The sequence below is a fragment of the Cheilinus undulatus genome, linkage group 23 (genome assembly GCF_018320785.1).
Source record: "Cheilinus undulatus linkage group 23, ASM1832078v1, whole genome shotgun sequence".
Classification (NCBI taxonomy): domain Eukaryota; kingdom Metazoa; phylum Chordata; class Actinopteri; order Labriformes; family Labridae; genus Cheilinus; species Cheilinus undulatus.
In genome coordinates, this window is record NC_054887.1 from 14,855,160 (window position 1) to 14,877,582 (window position 22,423).

General features: G+C 41.0%; 1 protein-coding gene across 1 annotated transcript; it reads right to left on the reverse strand.

Annotated features, from left to right (window-relative positions):
* Positions 1–11: 11 nt before the first annotated feature.
* aldh1l2 (aldehyde dehydrogenase 1 family, member L2) lies at positions 12–21,709 on the reverse strand. Its single transcript, XM_041780497.1, has 23 exons — positions 21,483–21,709; positions 19,262–19,406; positions 17,105–17,339; positions 14,105–14,270; positions 13,829–13,930; positions 10,974–11,063; positions 10,653–10,787; positions 10,391–10,516; positions 10,204–10,295; positions 9,138–9,285; positions 8,932–9,051; positions 8,722–8,849; positions 8,312–8,462; positions 8,160–8,230; positions 7,965–8,070; positions 5,941–6,028; positions 5,659–5,752; positions 5,476–5,575; positions 4,702–4,800; positions 4,373–4,538; positions 4,064–4,169; positions 3,781–3,980; positions 12–2,738 (listed from the first exon to the last, which is right to left on the reverse strand). The coding sequence occupies exons 1-23, from the start codon at positions 21,528–21,530 to the stop codon at positions 2,683–2,685; spliced, it is 2,772 nt and encodes a 923-aa protein (XP_041636431.1). The 5' UTR covers positions 21,531–21,709; the 3' UTR covers positions 12–2,682.
* Positions 21,710–22,423: the final 714 nt, after the last annotated feature.

Below are 22,423 nucleotides of genomic sequence, written 5' to 3' on the forward strand. Positions count from 1 at the left end.
AACAAGGGTTAAGTCATCACTTCCTGCCCCATTGTAGAGGTCTGCAACAGATGACTTCAAAAAGCCCCACCATAGAGGTCTGCAGCCAGATACCTTTTATTTCTTCATGTGTGTGAATGATCCTTCAGGACCTAAAAATAGTCAGACAAAATCAAATGATGCAGCAATTGCAGCTGGAAATCTTTTAGATGCCTAAAATCAGTGTTTTGAATTTTGTGACATCCTTGTGAGGTGTGATCACAGGTCACTGTGCACACTCTTAACCAAAACTAACAATGCCACTTAACAAAAATCTATTGTAGTATAATACTAGTTCAAGCTGGTTATAGTGGCACCATAATATAATATGTTCACTTAAAGTTATTTTTTGTCACCGACAGCTTCATGTTTTCATTCTGAAAGTCTGACAACATCAAAGAAAGGATCTCTACAGAGACAGACTGTAAACACCAGGGGGGACACTTACAGGGGCCCAAGTTAAGAATCAATGAGAACAGAAAGTCAGTCCGTTACAGCTCTAAGTGGACCTGCACCTACAGTTATCATCAGAAAATATCTACTTAAACTGGCTGTTATCACTACACTTTCCAAAAGTATTTTTTTCTACATGTTAACCACTTTACCTGGCATGAAGGTGATTGATATCACAAATGACTTAGCCCTGCAGACTTAAAACTACAAGTCTAGACAGGAGAGGGGAGACAAGAGTCTAGAGGAGTCTTGTACTAAGCTAAGAGGCTAACTGAGCCTCTTTAACCGCTTTTCTCCTTTTTTCACAAACATGCCTCTAACGGAAACACTGATATCCTATCAAGGAAATGAACTTTGTGGGGTAAGTGGCTGAGCAATAATGTGTCATTCAGGAATGAGCTCGCTCTTTTATATGAACGACAGAGAGCCAGTTTCCTTCTTTGTCAGAATTTAAAGAACTATTAAAGTACCAAATGTAGAGCTGTTGAGGGGGAGCGAAAAGATCAGCTCTTATCACTGAGATGAGACAAAAGATCCTCCCATTGCAATGGGTGAGGCTGGACAGACATCAGCTGTGAAAAGATCAGTGTTTACTGTGACAAACTGGACTGAACCACTGAGAGGCTTTAGACTGGGAGTTTTAATCCATGTCTGCCATCATTTCTCTTGAGCTTTTTAAAATTGTTGCCTTAATGTGTCACTACTTTTGGAACTCTAACTTAGCTCTAGATTGTTATTTAGCACAAAACTTCAGGACTTTGGTAGCCCTTCTCAAAGCAGATATCTCTTCCTGTCCCCCCTATAGGCTGTATTTGTTTCTCTGTTTATATGCAATTGCAAAAAAACTTGATATGCAAGTAAAGCATATTAAAATAACCAGTAGATACTGTGTTTATTGCAATGCAAAAATAACTTAAACTGGTTTAAATTCTGTGTTCAGCTGCATAAGCATTACTATTTGCACATTCTGGCTTAAAAAAATCTAAAGGTTTGACGTAATAAAGGCGGATTAGAGCTACATATCTTTTCCTTCTGTTAAATTATATGTACTTACAATGGTTAAATCAAGAGTATCCTACCATCTCTTACAAGTTTGCCATACCATAGTTGCCTATCCCTGCTGCAGACTGAGGTATTGTGGGTGTTTTTTACACAAATAAGAGCCATAAAACCACTATGTTGACAACATCAGTCATTTTATCTATTTGGACTAAAAAGCTGCTGCATCAATCACTCTTTTGTAGCAAAAACACCTTGTTGGAACATCTATCCATTTAAAGAGCTAAGTTAGACACCAACAGACAATTTAAGGCAGCAGTGCATAAACATTTACCTAGTCCTGTGAGGTAAAATTGCTGTTTCTTTTCAATGAAGTCTGGCAGCTTTGAAGAAAGCAATCTAGCAGCTGTTTCTTGAAGAAATGAAGGATTTCACCTTGTAAAAAAGTGGGGAAACTTTCTGTAATGTTGTCAGACAATCAGAAGAAATACAAAAAAGAATGTAGACATACATCGTCCGGGCACATTTTCCCCTAAGGATTATTCTGCAGCCTGTTTTTCAGCTGCAAATACAAACAATCTACAGGAGCAAATCCATACCTTTTTGTGTCTCTTAAGGTACACTAACACTAAGAAATCTGTACCATGCCAAGCAACCAATCATGCCTTAGCTCAGCATGGGACAACTGGGCATAGTTTGAGTGCACCCTTAGACATCAAGACCCCAAAAATATAAAACAAGGACCTAGGTTTAAAACAAAGGAATTCCCTTTTAAATCCGAGCCACTCACAGTCCTTCTCCCAACAATTTAACCTCATGGCACAGTGTAGCTGACAGACGGATAAAAGACCAACCACTCTGAGAACGGACTTACTAAAAATAGGTTTCAGGTTGATAAGAGTGAGTGTGTTTTAACATAAAACACACTTTTAGTTTAAAAATACAGTCGGACCCACCTCGGCTCCAACTCCACGTTTTATGTGTAGAAATGCAGACGGGTAAAAAGCAAGCGTCTCTCGTCCATGGTGTTGATTTTTTTTCCACACAGAAAGCCAAGAAAAGACAGGCACGTTGTCCAAGCTAACATGAACAACAAAGCTCTCCTCTCATTCACACGCTCACACACTCTCACACATGCTCGTAGTCCTGCAGAATGTGGCTGGATGTCTGGCTGACGCAGACTGACGTGGCTCAGAGTTCGTTCACACTGTCTCAGTACTCCACAGTCACTGCTTTGGTCTTGAGGTATTCACTGAGAGCGTCCTCGCCTGCAGACAAAAGAGAAAGAAAAAAGCATTTAGTAACTGGGAGAGAGAACCTCCCCTGGAGGACCATCATGTATGCTGCACCCTACGACAAAATGTTTGATATTTTGGCTCCAGTACAGCCCACCCCCGTAATGCTACAATGATATAAAATTATCGAGCAGTTCATCTTAATATAGTATGTTAGCTGATTTCTCTGCCTTCTTTGAAAATTACCAGCCGGCTACATGGTGTTTTTTTCATCATGAGGTAAATTTCCCTAACCTATCAGCCACATTTGCCTATTCTAGGCATGGGTGATATGGCCTAAAAATCATATCACAATATTTTTCTTGCCTTTGACAGTAATGGTATTATTTCACAGTATTACAAAATGAAAAAGTGATAATGCTTTTTGATCCAAATTCAAGTGTTATTAACCCCCTTCTCCCCTTAAAACAAGCCTTTGATGGCATACTTAATCTATGTCTAAGCACTGAAACAGAAAAAAATGTTATGGAGTGCAGTGAGACAGAAGTAAACCTAATGAGACTTGAACAAAACATGTTTCACATTTCATCTCTATCCTGATGAGGTGTGTAAAGTTGCTAATGACTTGAGCACGTTTCCTGGTGAAGGCTTTCACAATAAAAGCGTTTCAGAAAAAGAACAGCTGTGGACTTTTATTGTGAAGAGCTTGACAGAAGTTGTGTGTTTAGCATCGAGTTAGCTTAGCTTAGGTAGCTGTACCAGAGAGTTTTTGCAGCTAGTTTATGAAATTATTAGCCCCCTTATGGAAATATTTTTTTCTTACATATTGCTCAAGAGCTGTTAACAGCACAAAGAATTTTAACACAGCTTTTCCAAACAACCTAGAATTACTTTGGATGCTTACATTATTTTACTTTGCTCACAGAAAAAATCATTTCACAAAAAACTACCAGGATTGAACTCATTAGCCCCCCCTGCTGCCAATAGTCAGTTGTGTCTCGTTTTTGAGGTGTAACAGCCTGCAGTCATTTGTTGTAGTTTTCAACAACTCTCAGCTGCTTTTCATGCTACTCACCGAGGTCTTTACCGAAACCAGACTGCTTGAAGCCTCCAAACGGTGAAGCCACATCGGTTTTGTTGTAAGTGTTGACAAATACCGTTCCCGCCTCCAGACGCTCGCTCACGTACATGGCCTTGTTGATATCGCGGGTGAACACGCCTGAAGCCAGGCCGTACTCTGTGTCGTTGGCTCTCTGCAGCACGCCGTCCACATCACTGAGGGTTTACAGGAGAACAGAGAGGTTATCTAAGGTCAGAGGCTCTGACTTGAACTGAAGACTGATTATTCGTTGAATTACCCGTCTTTGAATTTGGACACCACCATGACAGGGCCGAAGGACTCCTCTTTGGCAATGAACATGTGGTCCTCCACGTCAGTGAACACTGTGGGCTCCATGAAAAAGCCTGAAGGGGAATTACAGTCAACTGGTGGTAACAAAAGCAAACCTTCTAAAAATAACACTTCAAAAATAAAAGGAAAACAGACACATTATTCTGACACTTGAGCTTATTTTCTGTTGTAGTCTCATAGGGGCAGATATTATTAAGGGCGAGCAATCAATCTGACCCTACTAGACTGAAAATAAGCCATAGGTGTTTTTTCTTACCTGGCCTGTCCACCTGTCTGCCTCCATACACCAGCGTGGCGCCCTCCTTCACTCCCACCTCGCAGTACTCCAGCAGCTTGTCCAGGTGAGCTTTGTGATTCTGTGGGCCATGGTCTGTGGAGCGATCTAGGGGGTCTCCGATCTTCATCTTCTTGATCTCCTCAACCTTAGAGAGAAAAGAGAAGTCATTAAATGCTCTCAAAGCTGTTATTTTATTTTCTTCTGACACCATTACATTATGGAACCGTAAAGCTTGAAAAGATTTGCTCGTTTATTTAACTAGGACTTCCAGGCCATTTTAAAGCAAGTCAGGGCTGAGTCTCACTCACCACCCGGCTGATGTACTCGTCATGAATACAATCCTCCACAAACAGACGTCCAGCAGCGATGCAGTTCTCTCCTTTGTTGAAGAACACAGAGCTCATACCCTGTAGTAGTAATCACAAAAACACAATAAATGCAATGAATATGGATATCTGTCATCTGAGTTTCTGTTATGTTGTCACTTTTACATTTTACCTTTATTTTTATTTCAACATGTTTAAATTTTTAATCAAACTGAAAAAAAATAAATAGACCTTTTCCATTACTGGAAAACAATCCTTTTAAAAAACAGTGAATGGACTAAAAGCACACAGATTTTTTAAAATCATTTTGGCACTAGAAAACACCCGTCTTGTCTTCAAAGCATGCATCAGTGGATTTCACTAGATATTTTCATAAAATCTCATATGACAACATAAGTATTGACATTACTCTTTAAGGTTTTTGTTTCATTCATAAACTAATTAATCTATAAAATATGTGAAACAAGTTTTAAAAAACCTTTTAAAATTGAGGTCACAAAATGGTTTTGTTTAAAGAAAAAATAAATCCCAGGGCTGAAACTAAAAGTGTAAATCGAATGAAGAAAAAAACAGGGGGTATCCGTCAAATGTTTCAACTGAAATGCTGCAGAAGCAGCGGCAGAGTAGTCTAGTGTGTGTGTCCACAGGATCAAAGATGAAAAAACGTTTGAAATTTTCCCAATGCCTGTGGTCTCCCTTGTTTTTAAAATCGTCTAGTGTGGGGCTGGCCTTAGTCTGCAACAGAAGCTCCCTCACCATGCGAACAGCCTTGTCCATGTCACAATCACCAAAGATGATGAGAGGCGACTTTCCACCCAGCTCCAGAGAAACCTTCTTCAGGTTACTGACTGCACAGCTGCAACACGTAATCACAAAAAGGGAAGTGTTAACTTTAACTCACAGTGACTCAAACAAACAAATAAGCAGCCTCAGGCATACCTCTTCATGATCTGTTTCCCGATGGGTGTTGACCCGGTGAAGCCCAGCTTACGGATATCTGGGTGATCAGACAAACGCTGTCCCACCATCCCACCTGCAGGACAGAAACAAAAACTTTATGTGTATAAAAACTAACATAATTTGTCACAGAAGGAGCATACAGTGTGGGGGCATCCCGGAATCTCTGTAATGCGTCAATCAGCTCCTTTATTTGTCCATAAAACAAAAAAATGTAATAAAAATCCTTACTTTGTTTGCTGTGTTGTGATTTAGTGTTCATACCTGAGCCTGGCAAAATGTTAATGACTCCTTTAGGAATGCCAGCTTTCACTGAGAGCTCTGCAAACTTCAGTGCTGTCAATGGTGTGACCTGTAAATAATGACAAATTAACACATGAAGTTCTGCTTCATGTAATAAGGAAGAACCCCCCCCCCCCAAAAAAAGGTTTGAAATTGTGTTTAATGTAAATAAAAAACAGAATACAATGATAATTAATGTTTAATATACACCCTCTGAATTTCATAGCTGCAGCACTTAAAAAAGATAGGAGCATGTTTTCCACTGTGCTACATCATCTTTCTTTCCAACAACACTATGTAAGCATGACATGACAAAATGTCCACATAGAAAACGTACATCATGTAAATTTTCATTGGTAGACAGGTGTTTAGGTCAGTTTAGGCCCCGCCCTCTCCAAAAAAAATGCAAAGCCATGGTGTTGTAGCTACAAAATCCTGGCATTGCCTCAGTGAATTAAGCAGGCATGTCCCTGAAAAAGGATGGAAGCATATGCTGCTTCAAAATCTGCATGTACCTCTCAGTATTTACCCTCTGAGGCCAAAGCTAACTTTTAACCATTTTGTCTCACCTGGACTTACTGTCTTAAAACGCTTGTAAAACATCCACCCTGTGGTGCACAGTCAAGCTCTAAACATATTTTTCAGGACAACCTGGGCATAAAGAATGTGTGTGGTGCTGTAATGTCACTTGAATCCTTAAAAAGTTATGGGACGATAAAGACGATAGGAAAAACTAAACGGATACAAAGATTTTATGTGATAAAGACAGTAAACAATAATGACTAAGACTTTCTTGCATAACCTTGTTCCCCAATCTCTTGGGGACCAAAGAGTGACAAAATATTTACATATTTACAAAAAAATCCTTGTTTTTTTATACTGGCTAAGTATGAGCCATTATTTAAAGTAATTCCTGTCTGCAGAGACACAGAGGGATACACCACAGGCTCCCCGTCTCTTTTTCTCTTCATTATAAGCCATTCAGGCTGTCTTCTCCGGTCTATGTGTACGCACATCTCTGTTTGGCAAAATGGTTGTCACAGCCCGTGTGACATCCATTTTGGGAAAAGATTAAGGTGGCTAATGCTAAGCAACAATTAAAAGTTGATTAAAAATTCATTTAAAAAAAAGATGTTCAATATCAGAGTTACTGGTGTGGATATAATGTTTAAAGACCCTGAAAAGTCAGCCAAGTTTTAGGCTTGCTAGAAAAGCTACTGTTGGGGCCACAGAGGCTTGGATAGTGTCATTAGAACGGCACAATGAGGACCTCCAGAGGGGAAAAAAAGTTAAAAAAGGCTACAAATTATGGTTAGAAAGTTGTTTAACTTTTTGTAACCTATATTTCTTCTTAACATATATGACAAAGTTGGTTTCAAAGGTTTAATGCTGCCTTCACAGATGTGCAAGTGACAAATGCCATGAGCATTAATACACCCCAAACCATCACAAGCGCTGGCTTTTGAACTTCGACAACAATCTGAATGTTTATTTTCCTCCCCCAGCTTGGTCTCACCAAGCCATTATTTCCCAAAGCAATCTAAAATGTGGACTCATTAGACCACAGCCCACTTTAGGTCAGTCCATCTAAGATGAGCTCTGGTCCAGAGAAGTAGGTGGGTTTCTGGATGTTGTTGGTATATGGCTCTATCTTTGCATTTGTGGATGCAGTGACGTGCTGTGTTAACTGACAATGGTTTTCTGGTTTTCCTGAGCCCCCATTGTAATGTGACAGTTTTAAATGCAATGCCCCCTCACGGGTCAGATGTCAAGGGCATTCACTGTATTCTGTTTTGATTAATATTTAACCCAACATCCCAACTTTTTGGGTTGGTTTTTGTATGACTGTAGGGTGGATTCTTAAGCACAACCATGTTTTTACTGGTATAAGAATCTGCAAAAATGAGTTATAATATCAGCATATCTGCAAAATCACAATTAAGTATCATGTTCATGTTCAAAAAACAAGTAGGAGGCAGTTCGTATTGCATGTATGTTAAACTTACCTGTGCAGGTTTCAGTACAAGTGTGTTTCCAGCTGCAAGGCAGGCAGCGCTCTTCCATGCCAACATCATAAGAGGGTAGTTCCAGGGGATGACAATGGCACACACACTGTCACAGGAAGAAAACAACAGCATGAGGTAAACAAACAACTGATGTTTGATTATTTAAAGTACTTAGTAAATCTAGATTTTCTTTACCCCAGAGGTTCTTTCTTAGTGAAGGTCAGATTTCGGTTTGGTCTGGCTTGGTTGATGGGGATCGTCTTACCCTGTATCAAACAAACATGTACCTCTGTTGTCAGAATCAATGGTTAGAAAACTGCTGTTTGTGTGTTCAGAGCTAAACCTACCTGAATCTTGTCACACCAGCCGGCGAAGTATCTGAAGGTTTGGATGGACATGCCCACGTGTGTCTTAAGGGCCAGTGTGTACACAGCTCCGGAGTCGATGGACTCGATGGTTGCCAGCTCCTCCTGGTGTTCCTCCATCAGGTCTGCGAGTCTGCAGGGTGGAGGAAACAGAGCAGGAGTTTCCTTCACTCACTGTCCCAACTTTTTTTTTTTTTTTACTTAAAGGAAGGACTGGTTTTTAACAGACACATGCATTTGAAGAAAATACTGAAAGGAGGTTCTAACATGTTTCTATCGCCCCAAATTTCCCCCTTTGGAGTTAAACTATTTCCTCTTCTACAGCAATCTAGTCCTGATAGGTTTATTTAGCCATCTAATCCCAATTCAGCCCTCTAGATGGAGCCACTCACTTGTAAAGCAGGCTCCCTCTGTCTCTAGGGTTCATCTTTCCCCATGGTCCATTTTCATAAGCGTCTTTAGCAGCAGCCACGGCCCGGTCCACATCTCCCACTGAGGCGTAGGACACCTGACAGATCACCTGGTGACATAAACAGTCCAAAAATATAACAAATGCATCAAACAAAGTGTCTCTTTGTGGATTAACTTGTCATATGACTCACAGATCCGTCAGTAGGGTTGATGGTATTGTAGGTCTTCCCGTTTTCTGCATCTTCAAAGTTGCCGTTGATGAAACACTGGTAGGGCATTTTCACTGTCATGTTGTTGACATCTTTGGTTGCCTGTCGACAAATAAAGCATTATTGACCACAAAAAACACCTCCTGAGCTGGAGATGGTAAGATAAACTTTGAAGTCATTTTACCCACATAGTCAATGACCAGCTCTTCCTCTTGGTCCTCTCCTCTCAGCTTACGGACAAACATCTGGATGAAATCCTGGAAGGTGGTGGCCATGTATACGTCTTCTGTCTGCAGCTGCACACCAGCACATTTCTGCTTCACCTCCTCCACCAGCCTGAATGTAAAGGGTTAACAGTCACATGTTTAGTTAAAACAACAAATAAAGAGATGTCCTACAAAATCATACTCTTATTTTACATCAGAAGCTTGTAAAGCTACAGCTTGCGGCGAAGACCAGATGACCATCCCTTTTCTATAAGTTATTGTACATTTTAAAAGGGATCTGTAAACACAGCCGTGTAATTTGCCATTAAAGGGAGACAAAGTGTAAACCTCTGTATTTTTTTGCAACAGCCTTTCTCCTTAAGCTTCAGCTTTCTACTCAGCAGGACACAACATGAGGTAAGTTGCTGCTGAAAACGCTTCATTTTCTGATGTTGCTCCTCAAAATAAGTCTTTGTTAAGGATTAGCATGGGAGACGTTTATTGTGACAGACTTGGCAGGAATACATATCTATTATAAGAGACTTTACTAAACTTTAGCATCGCGATATTAACAGACAGGAGGGATTGAACTGTTGCTGCTTTGAGAGAGACAAAGCCACAGCCTGCTTGTTTTAGTCATCCATGTCTACAGACAAGCCAAGTATGGATTTAAACACATCTTTAGCAGGTAAGATGTTTGTTCATGCTGTGCCTTGTTCAAGTGAAAAATAGGCAAGTATTCCAGCAAATAGCCTTCCCCCTGGCCTTATGGTGAACTATGGCCAGTTTAAATTTACTGTTTTCTGGTTCTCCATTATGAGCCGTAGGCCACTGTGGCTGATAGAATTTGGAAATTTATCTCACAATGAACAAAAACACAGCATGTAGCTGACTACTATGACTTTAAATGAGCTTATATGTTAACTTTTTGTTTATAACCCAATCCCAAATCTTCAAATTTACACAGACATACCACAGTTTGTGCCACCTATGCTTTAAAACACAGGTAGCTTTTTTCTGATATTATTACTTCACTTTTGAACCTCACCTGACTACATCCATAGAGGCGGCTCCAGACTTGAAGAAGTCCGTCGTGTCCTCAATGGCCGGTACGTTGCTGAGGATTCCTTTCCAGATGTTCTGTTAAAGAAATATCATGGTTAACTTGAAGTCTTTCAAAGTTATCCTTCAGCATAATTAAATTTAAAGGACATCAAAAAGACTGTCAAGCTTGCCCTGATCTCCTCTGCCATCTTCTTCTCATCGTCGGTCAGTTCCACGCTCGAGCTTTCACCTGAAGAGAAGTATTTAGATGCTGGGATCATCTTCCCGTCTTCAAACTGCAGATTCTTCACCAGGAGCTGTGACAGAAACACAAAGAGAATAAAGCTCAGCAACAAAGACCATCATAAGGTGAACTATCTCTCGCTGTGTTTGAATAAACCCTGGAGTGCAGCCAATAGACACAGATTTATTTGTTTAGTAGTAGACACTCACAGCTTTCCCATCAGTCCCGTAAAGGACGAGTCCATTCTTTGTAACCAGACCAGGCTGGGACGCTCCCTCAATCTCCAGGGGCTGACCGGCTGGTACCGACCCCCCTAACATGGACGAGCCGTACAAAGTCACAGTCTAAGGAAAAACAAAGGAAAGCGTTGGTCATGTTTATTAAATATTTGTATTATCAACCTGCAACTTGTTAGAAAATCAGGAAACTGGACTGGAGTTGTTCCTAAATTTTGTAGTCATGTTGAAGTACATTTCTCTTTAAGTAAAAACTGTATTAATGTGTGTGCTTGTGTCTTCCAGGAAACCCACCTGACCATCAATAAGAGTCCAGGCACCGGGAACTTTGTCATGGCCACGGATCCAGTTGTGGATGGCCTGCGCTGGCTGGGCCATGTTGACCTGAGGGGCAGAGAGACACCAGAGTCAACATGCTGACGGATCATATTCATTTTCAGACCGGCTTTCTGAGAATGGGAGGGAAGCCCAACAGCTGGCTGCAACTCCCTGAGGGACACGTGGACGCTGGAAATTAACTCTACAGGCTAAGAATAGCACTTTTAGACACTCTGCCAGCAACGTGGCTCACGGTGATGAATCAGACAGCAGCCAAGAGCAGCTCCACCTCTACCTCTCCTCGTGTGGGACAAACAGCAGCCGGATACAAAATCAGACAGGCTTGGCCCTGAATTTTCTACACTTCCAGTAAATTTCCATCCAGGTCAGTGAATGAAGGTGTTGTTGCAATGTTGCAATGAAGGACCAGAAGCAGCAGAAAACATGTTGACTTTTATTATGTAAGAGTTTCAGCACAAAGATGCTTTCAGTGTTGATGTGGTCTTAGAAATGAATCATATCAGTGTTTGGTTAACATGCTCAGCATCTGCTTTTGTGGATATTTAGGAAGAGAACCAGGATATATGGACAAAATTAATGTCGCATTTTTATAGCTGAACGGCTGGAAAGTCCTGTGTATAAGAGCCTCATTTACACAATTTTTTCCATCAAACAGTTGGCTGCATCTTTATACCGGTAAAAAATGCTGAGACATATGTCGTGACTGTGAGCACAGATGCCACTATCACATACAGTCATGGGCGAAAATGTTGGCACCCCTGGAATTTTTCCAGAAAATGCATCATTTCTCCCAGAAATTGTTGCAATCAACAAATGTTTTGGTATACATATGTTTATTATCTTTATGTGCATTGGAACAACACAAAAAATCTGAAGGAAAAAGACAACATTGACATAATTTTACACAAAACTCAAAAAATGGGCCAGACAAAATTGTTGGCACCCTCAACTTAAAATTTGGTTGCACACCCTTGGGAAATAATAACTGAAACCAATCGCTTCCTATAACCATAAACAAGCTTCTTACACCTCTCAACTGGATTTTTGGACCACTCTTCTTTTCCAAACTGCTCCAGGTCTCTCAGATTTGAAGGGTGCTTCTTGCAACAACAGTTTTGAGATCTCTCCATAGGTTTTCAATGGGATTTAGATCTGGACTCATTGCTGGCCACTTCAGAACTCTCCAGCTTTGTCTCCAACCATTTCTTGGTGCTTTTTGAGGTATGTTTGGGGTCATTGTCCTGCTGGAACACCCATGACCTCTGACCCAGACCCAGCTTTCTGACACTAGGCCCTACATTGCGGCCCAAAATTTTTTGCTAGTCTCAGATTTCATGATTCCTTGCAGACAGTCAAGGCACCCAGTGTCAGAGGCAGCAAAACAACCCCAAAACATCCTTGAAGCTCCACCATGTTTGACTGTAGGTACTGTGTTCTTTTCTTTGTAGACCTCATTCTGTTTTCTGTAAACAGTAGAATGACGTGTTTCTCCAAAAAGCTCTACCTTAGTCTCATCTGTCCACAAAATGTTCTCCCAGAAGGATTGAGGCTTACTCAGGTACATTTTTGCAAACTCCAGTCTGGCTTTTTTATGTCTGTTTGTCAGCAGTGGGGTTCTCCTCGGTCTCCTGCCATAGCGCTTCATCTCATTCAGATTCTGACACATGGTCTGAGCTGACACTTTTTTTTTTTTATTGTAAGATTTAATTTTGGTCTTTTTTAGATAGGACAGTGGATAGAGTCGGAAACAGGGAGGAGAGCGGGAGACATGCAGGAAATAGTGCCACAGGCCGGATTCGAATCCAGGTCGCCTGCGTACATGGCGCGCAGCTTAACCACTCGACTACTGGCACACCTGAGCTGACACTTTTGCACCCTGAGTCTGCAGGACAGCCTGAATTTGTGTGGAAGTAAACTGAGGATGTTTATCCACCATTCCAACTATCCTGCGTTGCATTCTTTTGTCAATTTTTCTCTTTCGTCCACATCCAGGGAGATTAGCCACAGTGCCATGGGTTATAAACTTCTAGAGTATATTACGCACAGTGGACAAAGGAATTTCTAGATCTCTGGAGATGGTCTTTAACCTTGAGATTGTTCATATTTTTCACAATTTTGCTTCTCAAGTCCTCAGACAGTTCTTGGCTCTTTTTTCTCTTCTCCATGCTTGGTGTGACACACACAGGCACACAACACAAAGGTTGAGTCAACTTTTATACATTCTAACTGGCTTCAGGTGTGATTTCTAGATTGCCAGCACCTGTTACTGCCACAGGTGAGTTTAAATGAGCATCACATGATGGAAATAAAATGATTTACCCAAAGTTTTAAAAGGGTGCCAACAATTTTGTCTGACCCATTTTTTGAGTTTTGTGTAAAATTATGTCAATTTTGTCTTTTTTCTTCGAATTTTTTCTATTGCTCTAATGCACATAAAGGCAATAAACATGTGTCTGCCAAAAACATTTGTAACTGCAACAATTTCTGGGAGAAATGGTGTATTTTCTGGAAAAATTCCAGGGGTGCCAACATTTTCATCCATGACTGTACAACCTGACAAGACAGAAAATTTGCCCCCTTTCATTGTGTATTACAAGTTTATGCTTCTTTGCTCACAAGACTACTCAGTGGCAGACAACAAGTTGCAGGCTTAGGCGGGCAATGCAACTCCTGCACCAGGAGTCTGCTTCTCCAAAATCTGGACAGAAACACATTTTTCATTGTAATGCACCTATGGTGCAGAATGGTAATCACTGGAGCAAAGCTGCTGGAGTCATGAGGTCAAGCTTGTGAGCCGTGAGGACGCTCACCTTAGAATTGGACTTCTTCTGAATGCCTTCATAGCTCGCTCCCTCTTCTGTCTGGGGAATTTTGGGGGCCTTCCCATCAGCAATGAGCTGCACAGACTCTACCTGCACCAGGAAACAATTGGGAAAATCAGTCTGTGAAGTTTAACACGTTGTGGAAAGAAAAAAGTGGAGTAATATAGCAAACAATATGAAAATGGTGAGGAAAAGTCTGGACAGTTTGGAAAGTTTTAGTTACAATTCTACTGTTCCTTGGATGACAGTGAGGAAGTAGGTTACCATAGCCTTGATACCCTCAGGGAAGAGGAAGCGGTTGTAAAGTGAGTCCACAGTGTCGTTGGGTTCCACAGTACACTCCCTCTGCAGCAGGATCGGTCCGGTATCCAGTCCATCATCGGCCCAGAACACTGAGAAGCCGGCTTTCTTATCTCCATGGATCAGAGTCCTGTGACACAAAAGCATACATACAGAGGGAAAAAATGCTGGACAGGTGCCATAATGCAGGTATTTTTAGAGCAGATAGATGAGTTAAAGAGGACCGTAAACATGAGTTAAAGGAGCAGGAGCGATAAAGAGAAGACAACAGGTGATTTCACTGAGAGAGGGAGAGACTAACACAGACAAATGGCTGATAAGAGTGAGGAAACAAGCTGTCTGATATTAGTTCTTATGATGCAACTGAGTATAGACATATTTATTTTATTTAGGCTTTTGGCCAAGTATATCGCTACAGTTTGGCTGGATTTATAACATTTTACACTGTGGTACATCCTTAGATCTCTTGGGCTGTGGTTTCATACTTAATGGACGCACAGTTGGGAGTGAAAAAGGTAAAGTCCACAATATCTTTAAACTGTTTTTTTTAATGTAAATGTCCTTTTAATCAACTGTAAGTAGTGTCAAAACAGCCAAACAGATTTACTATGGGAGTAAAAAGAGAAATATTCATCAATAATTAGAAAAACAACACGGACATTGTGTTTTTACAGTTGTAAATAAACAGAAGCTATTCCTTTACACACTGTGATAACAAAGCAGTGTGATAACCGGGGTGGAGCGCATTCAAGCTGGCATGTGGAGAGATAAGAAAACCAGCTTGGGGGGGGGGGGTTGGGGTCAAACAGAACTGGTTTAATCCTCCTGTGAGACAGACAGATAGCAGCAGACCTCCCTTTAAACCCCACCTACACATCTAGTCTGACCCAGACCTGAGTTTCGCTCGGCCTGTCTGAACCAGAAACCTTTGGCCCTTAGTTTTCAGATGTGCGGGACAAAAACCTTAGACGTTTTGCAACTTTATCAAGGAGCAACTATCAACAGATGGTTAAAAAGAGTGTTAGCATTAGCAAATAAGGCTGCTGGTCAGTGATTCTCCATGTGTCAACATAAGACTTTTTTACACCCATGCCTGACTTATGGTTAAAGTATTTTAGAATTACTATCTGAGTTTAGTTTGTTTTGTTTCATTATGATGTATTTTAGCTTATTTTTCTGAGTGACAAATATCACATAAAGCAATTTTGGGACTATTTCTGCAACCTTGTCCCAATGCTTTAGCTGCAGTGTGCCTATAATCAAAGTTATGCCTTTTTTTAATATTATGAGACAGGCTGTTGGATTGCATTTTTGATTAAAAGAATAAAGGATTTGTGTCAAAGCAATATTTTTAAACAACGGAGCCCTTGAGCCTGGAGCCCTGGATCCATCCTGACAGACACATCTTGTTAATTATTGCCACTGGATGTCATGTCAAAAACTGCTACATGAAGAAGCATGAGCTGCTACAGGAAGCTGCCGTTCTATTGCTGTATCTCATTCATGTTTTTTGCTGTTTACTTGTGATGGACCACATTTATTCTCTGCCATTGGTTACAATTTCAATCACCCAAGTTTGTTCTGTTGAACTCCACCCCCACCTACTGTACAATTTTTGCCAAACTAGCCATTTCCAGGTCAAGTAGAGTGCAGACATGCCACCTCTGTGGCTTACTTCCTGTTTTTAATTGAGGACTGTTCAATAAAAACTGATCTCCATAGAGTGTATTTACTGAACAGTAAACCAATGTTTTAATGTAATGAATTTCTCATGACGAGAGAGAAAAGCTGTTAAAAATGCCCTTCCTGGTTTGCATTGTGAGTGATCCAGAATGCTTTACAAATAGATCCCAGCATTAACAAGGAGGGCCACTTTTCACTCAATCCAAAACAAGAGGTTGACAGTGGGGATGGGCAGAGCGTCTCTACTCATCTTCTTTTGTTATTGTTGTGAGCAAGAGCCCCCTGGTGGCTGGAGTTACATCCTGTGTGAGCATCACCTCCAGTTAATATGAAAATAAAACAGCTAAAATGTTGAGAAACTAATGAATAACCCTTGAATTTCTTCAGATTTTTCACTGTGTGCCACTTTTTGTGAGAATCGGTGCATGTTTACTGCTCTATAAATGGGCAGAAGTGGGAGAGAAAAAAATCGCTGCCCATGATGACAATTGGGCTCTCGCCCCTCGGTGAGTCGTGTTTAGAGCTCAAGAGTAAAATTAAATATATGACTATCGTCCACTATGGCAGTGATTCTCAACAGGTTGGTCAGAGGAAGCTGTGTCAAAGTCTGTGAGGTATGGAAGCCCTCAGTAGACACAAATCCTTATATTTAACTCCCCACCAACTTACCATGATAATGGTTGTTTTTGTTGCTATTTCTCAACTTACTTGGCCTTATATCTTAAGATAACAAAGATGTTTTTCCAAAGATGGCAACATTTACGTGATCCCAAGAAAACAAGCAAAAGTAGAATGGTACCATGGGAAATGGAGGGGCATGACATTCAAGGATATTGCTTCTAAACATGTTTGTTTGACCTGTCTCTTTGCTCAGTCATGTTTCATTCCATCTGAAATCCAAACTGTAGCTTTTTTCATTAAAAAAAAGTGAGTTTATGATGCGTTTTTTTTGGGTTACGATTTCTCATCGAGGAGGTTGTGGCATTCCGCAATTTTGAGACCTTTGGTGCTTGTTTTATTATAGTTGACATGTTTATAAAATATACCTCACTTGACTCATTTTTTTCAGCAATGTGAGCTCTACATCTAGACCTTTTTCAAAATTAATTTTAGAGCTTTCTGTGTTTTTGAGTCTTATTAGAGCAAGAATGCAGGGTTTCTCCATCACTGGGATAATATGCATATTAGCATCAGTTAAAAGATTAATTCTAGTGAAAACTAGACACCGGTCACTCTTTTTGGTTCTGTTTTTTTAGGTTTCAGGATTAAGAGGATTCTCACCAGTTGATGGCAGAGGCTCCTCGGTGCAGAGGCAGGATGGAGGGATGGTAGATGATGGAGCCATGTGTCGGGTGATCGATGATGTTCATGGGGATAAACTGGGAGCAGAAAGGCATCACATTGAGCTCGGCACCCACAGCTTTGTAGGCATCCACCACCTCTGGGATTGGCTTCCCCTTTACTCTCCATCGGGGGAATTTGAACACCGGTGTGCCGTCTTTCTCGGCTGCCACAGCTTAAAGAGAAAAAAAGAGTTAACTTGATAAGACAAGGATAAAAATGATCGATGATCTTGGTATGAAGCAAAACGTGAAATAAACCTGGTTTCATCTTATTGCACTAGAACTATGTTAAAAGTACAAAACTTTTATAGAAAAAAATTCAAAGATAAAAAATATATACCATGATGAAAATGGTTGCGATATACAATCTTGATTCATCCAAAAAATATTGGATTAATTCACAAGCCAACAGTTAACAAAAAAATCAGCTATTTTTATCTGCATTTCAGATCATAGCCTCAGGATGTCCCATATGCTTCTGGAAAATATTTTTGTGGACCCCTACTTTAATCATGGCTGTGTCCGATAACTGTATACTATACTCTCACCGGCCACTTTATTAGGTACACCTTATACCCCTTTTTCCTTCAGAACTGCCTTGATTCTTTTTCAGAGATTTCGGTCCATATTGACATGATAGACAACATCAGTTTCAGCTGAAATGATGTTTTTTAAATCTCTTCAAAAATCCAATATCATGCATTTCCTAGTATTAATAATTGATGGGAACCACCAGGGAATCTCAGAGATTGTCTCTCCCACTCTGTCTTAAAGAGATAACACCCATCCTCCTCACAGTTAGGGGGTTGTCAGGTGGGTGTGAACTCTTACAGGCGGTTGTTTGATGTTGAGTGGGTGAGGGGTGTAAATGTGGACCTATCAAACATGCAGTAAAACATTCAGCAGTCAGTGATCCTTCACAGTGAAGAGGGGTGGGTTACTGTAGTTAATGCTGTGGAAGTCCTGATTTCTGTTGGCCTCATCTCTCAAAGTTTGAATTTTGACCCAAAAGTCCTCATGACAAACTGCTGTGAGATCTTAAAATGTTAAAGTTCATCAAGACTTGTAGCCACAGCTTCAAAAAAAATTCAAATCAGTGCATCTAATCTGGATAATCAGAGTTCTTGTTTTTTCATGTAAACTTTTTAAATGTATTCTCTCTCTGTTTGTGGTTGTTTTTGCTTTCCTTTTTTATGTTCAAAATAAATATTTCCATTCAGTTCAGTTTCATAACCTGTGCTGCATCTTTGAGCTCCAATTGAACTAGTTTTCAAGAGCATTCAGGCAGGGCAGGAATGTGTTTTTGACCAGGAGCAATGTGGCGGTCAGAGGTTGAATGATGGCTGCAGAAGCAACGAGAATGACACGCAGAGCCGAAGAGGCAGTCGACATCTGATGATGATGTTTCCCAGAAAGATTGCATCATACTACAGAGCGCGGCCTGATTGTAGACTTTTCACCTCAGAGCTGCATCTCTGGGCCAAACAGGCCTCTCCACTCACAGACAATGGAGCCACTATCGCATTGCTAACGCAGGATAAAAGCCTGTCTTTGTACAGGGAACACAGCAGAGTCAACACTCATCAAGTAGCCACAGCAAAGGCCTGATGGACATATGACCAGGATCAACAGAGGATGCCTCCAGTCCTATTTTTGTACCAATCCTGAGAAAAAAATTCATCAGATAATAGAATAATGTATACTCTAGGAGTCAAATTCTCCTTTCTGAGGGGTTAAAAGAAGGTGCATACTTGTTATTTTTCTATGATAGTTAAACGATGAGCAGCAGCCTAGTCACAGGCTTCTCTGAGAAGTTCTCTTCTGTGTTCCCTTAAATATAAACCTTTATAATTCTATTTTCTTCATACAACAGTTAGAAGCATCCCCACAGCATAATGGTCCCCCTGCTGTGTTCACTGTTGGGACAATACGGGACATTTTGGACAATGATATATACTGCCTTATATATATTGCTGATATACTACCTGTTAAATTGACAGAAATTTTTATATCTGCCGATACTGATATTGAAATTTTTAAGATAATATCTGCTGATAATGGTATTGTGGATCCCTAGAAAAGCTCGCGAACTCACCCAGTGGGTCGGCTTTCCCATCCTTGTCAGGGACGGTGAACACGCCCACCACTTTGTGCCCCTGCTTCCTCAGGTTGCTGTAAACTTCCTGACCGAAAAGACTCTGGCCGATGATGGCGAGTTTCAGCTTATTCTGGTAGTAATGCTGAAATGAGAAAAATACACATTTTTCATCATGATTAACCTGTGTGTATTTCTTCAGTGGCAACCTGATATCACAACTCACTGTCCCACATCTTATTCAAACAACAGCCCATACATCTTTTCTGTGGCTCTCTTACTGTGACGTCTGAACTTTACATGCCGTATACAGTGAAGCTGCTGGTTATAAAAAGCAATTAAAGAGGCAAGCAGCCTCTTTAACGGCTTTTCTCCCCCATGTCACCATGAACATGTTTTTAAAAGAAATATGACATACTGTCAAACTGTCATCAGGAAACACATTGCACACATATTATTCCAAGGTGGGCATGCATATCTCCAAAAACAAGGTAAATATGGCTTTGTTGGTTATTTTTCTGTCTATGTTGGCCAAAATAAATATGAGGCTTACAGTGGAAATAGGCAAGCCATCTCTTGTCTAGATTTTTGAGGTGTGAAACGCAGTTCTCACACAGGTAATCTGAAAGCACAAATTCATTAACATGCAAGCCAAAACAAATATCAATATCATGACACAGTGGTAATGTCGTGGCTTGATGCCACACAACCAGTCTTAAACAGAAACGGATGACCACTCAACAATCACTGAGTCACTCTGATGACCACTCAACAGTCACTGAGTCACTCTGATGACCACTCAACAGTCACTGAGTCACTCTGATGACTACTGAATAGTCACTGAGTCACTCCAATGACCACTCAACAGTCACAGTTACTGCGATGACCACTCAGCAGTCACAGAGTTACTCCGATGACCACTCAACAGACTCAGAGTAAATCTGCTGACATCTTTGCATGTTTCATACTTCTGATGATGTCTTGTCAGCATCTAGTCAGCGTGCTTGGTCAATAAAGCAAAGACCAATGCTGTTCACCATCAGTAGAGCCAGTTGGTGAAATAAATTCTTGCTGAAGCCCATCAGGTGAAGGACAAAAAATAATTTTCACCAGTAATAGCTTTTAGTGGTTCTTTGCTCTTATTTGAATAAAGAAATGTCCAGTTCTTATCAAACTGCTACTATAGCTGCATCCACACTAATCCACTATGCTCGTCATCAGCAGGCATTGTTTACAGGCTTGCAGTTGCTTCAACTATACCATGCCCATCTCCACTGTTCTGATCGTTCTCTGACTGGAAAAAAAAAAGTATTAGAATGAAGCTCTGCAAGATGGAGCTGCCTGATGACAGACATGGAACATGGACAGTCCTTGTCTTTAGACGGTAATTAATTGAATGATCTGTAATTGCCTAAACTTACTGCCACCAATTGACATGAAACATGTTGTATAACAGATTCCATGTGATTTTATGGACATACCAGTGAAAAGCACAGCAAGAGAGAGAGGGGTGGGATCTGGGGGCCCCATATGTCCTCCTTTCACAGAGCCCCCAAATCTCAAGATCCGCCCCCTGTCCAAAGGTCATTAAATCTTTGTGTTTGGTTGAAACCGGCTCTGAGAGTAGCCATTGGCTGACAGTAAGCTCAACCCTCATCCAGAGGAGTTCCTCACTGTAAACTGCACACGTGTGTGAGGGAGGGGATGAGGTTTCAGGTTTCTGCAGCCCAGATGAATGGATCTGTCAAGTGCATGAGGCACCAACTCAGGCTGGCACACTGCAACGTGCTCCACGGTTACAAAACACACTGTAATGAAGGAAATAAGCAATCTGTCAATTTAATGCCTCCATAAGTGGCTGTCTGCAGCCCTGCAGGATCCTAACTAAGCCGAGGGGAGATCAGGCTGATGCAACTCCTGCAGGTCTTGTACAGTAGAGGCCGGTTCAGTGAGAGCACGGTGAGACAGTAACGTGGCAGGCTGGCTCTGACACACCATAGCCTGCTCTGGTTGTTGGATAGACAGCAGCAGAGGCACTTTAAAGACCTGGACGTGAACTGTGACTCATTGGTCTGCAGTCAGAGCCGCGATTACCCAGTCTGCTTCATGTCACAACAACCTGGCATGTATTCAATTCACAACACTGTGATTAATCAGCAATGCAACGTGAATATAAGAGGTTCAGTTCATGCTGTGGTGCAGCAAACGCAGCGTTACTCACGGACGAGGTGGAGAATTTCCTGAAGACTTGAGTGGCCGTCCACAACATAATGGCGGTGTTTGAGGATAAAAAACGTGTTTAAAAAAATAAAACAAATCTGAATAGGTGAAGCAGGCTGAGTCCGAGCAGCTGCTGGCCACACTCACACCTTTCTCTGTGGGTGACAGCGTGTGAGTCAGAGGAGTGGCCGTGGTCAGGATCTCCACAGCCAGCTTATACGCGACAGCAGCGGACACACGACGTGCTGTTTGCTACTGTACGTGCGCGCTCACACTCTGCGTACTACCCCCATGCTACCCTAGCGACCGCGCGTTCACACGTGGGAATTTATACATTTACCGACGCCAAACGACTGAAATCTTGTTCCTACTGCACCTTTCCTTCAACGTACAATTAGCCCAATATAAATAAAATATTTATGTAACGATACTTTCCATTAAATCTAGGTTAATAAAAAAATGTAGGCTACATTGCAATTTTCGTTTTGTTTCACCAGCTTGAAAAATGAAAGCTTAGTTTTTCTATAAAGCTGTTTATTTCTGACGAAAAAGAGCTGAAACATTTTATTTTGAATGGGATTTTAAGTTTTTGATCTATATAAGCATTAAATTTACTTAAATTGTTTTTTTTCTCTCATTAATCTACACGCATCACCCCATAATGACAAAGTGAAAACTGAATTTTAGAATTTTTTTGCAAATTAAAAAATAAGTGTTCAGACCCCAAAACACTTGAAATTTAACTCATTGTTGCTGAGATTTTTTTTCAAACCGTGATTGGAGTCCACCTGTGGTAAATTAAATTGATTGGACATGATTTTGAAAGGCACACACCTCTCTAGGCCTCATAGTTTGTAATGCATATCGAAGCAAGAACACAGCAGAAGAAGAAATTCTGCTGTGCTGAATGTTCCCAAGTGCACAGTGGCCTCCATAATTCTC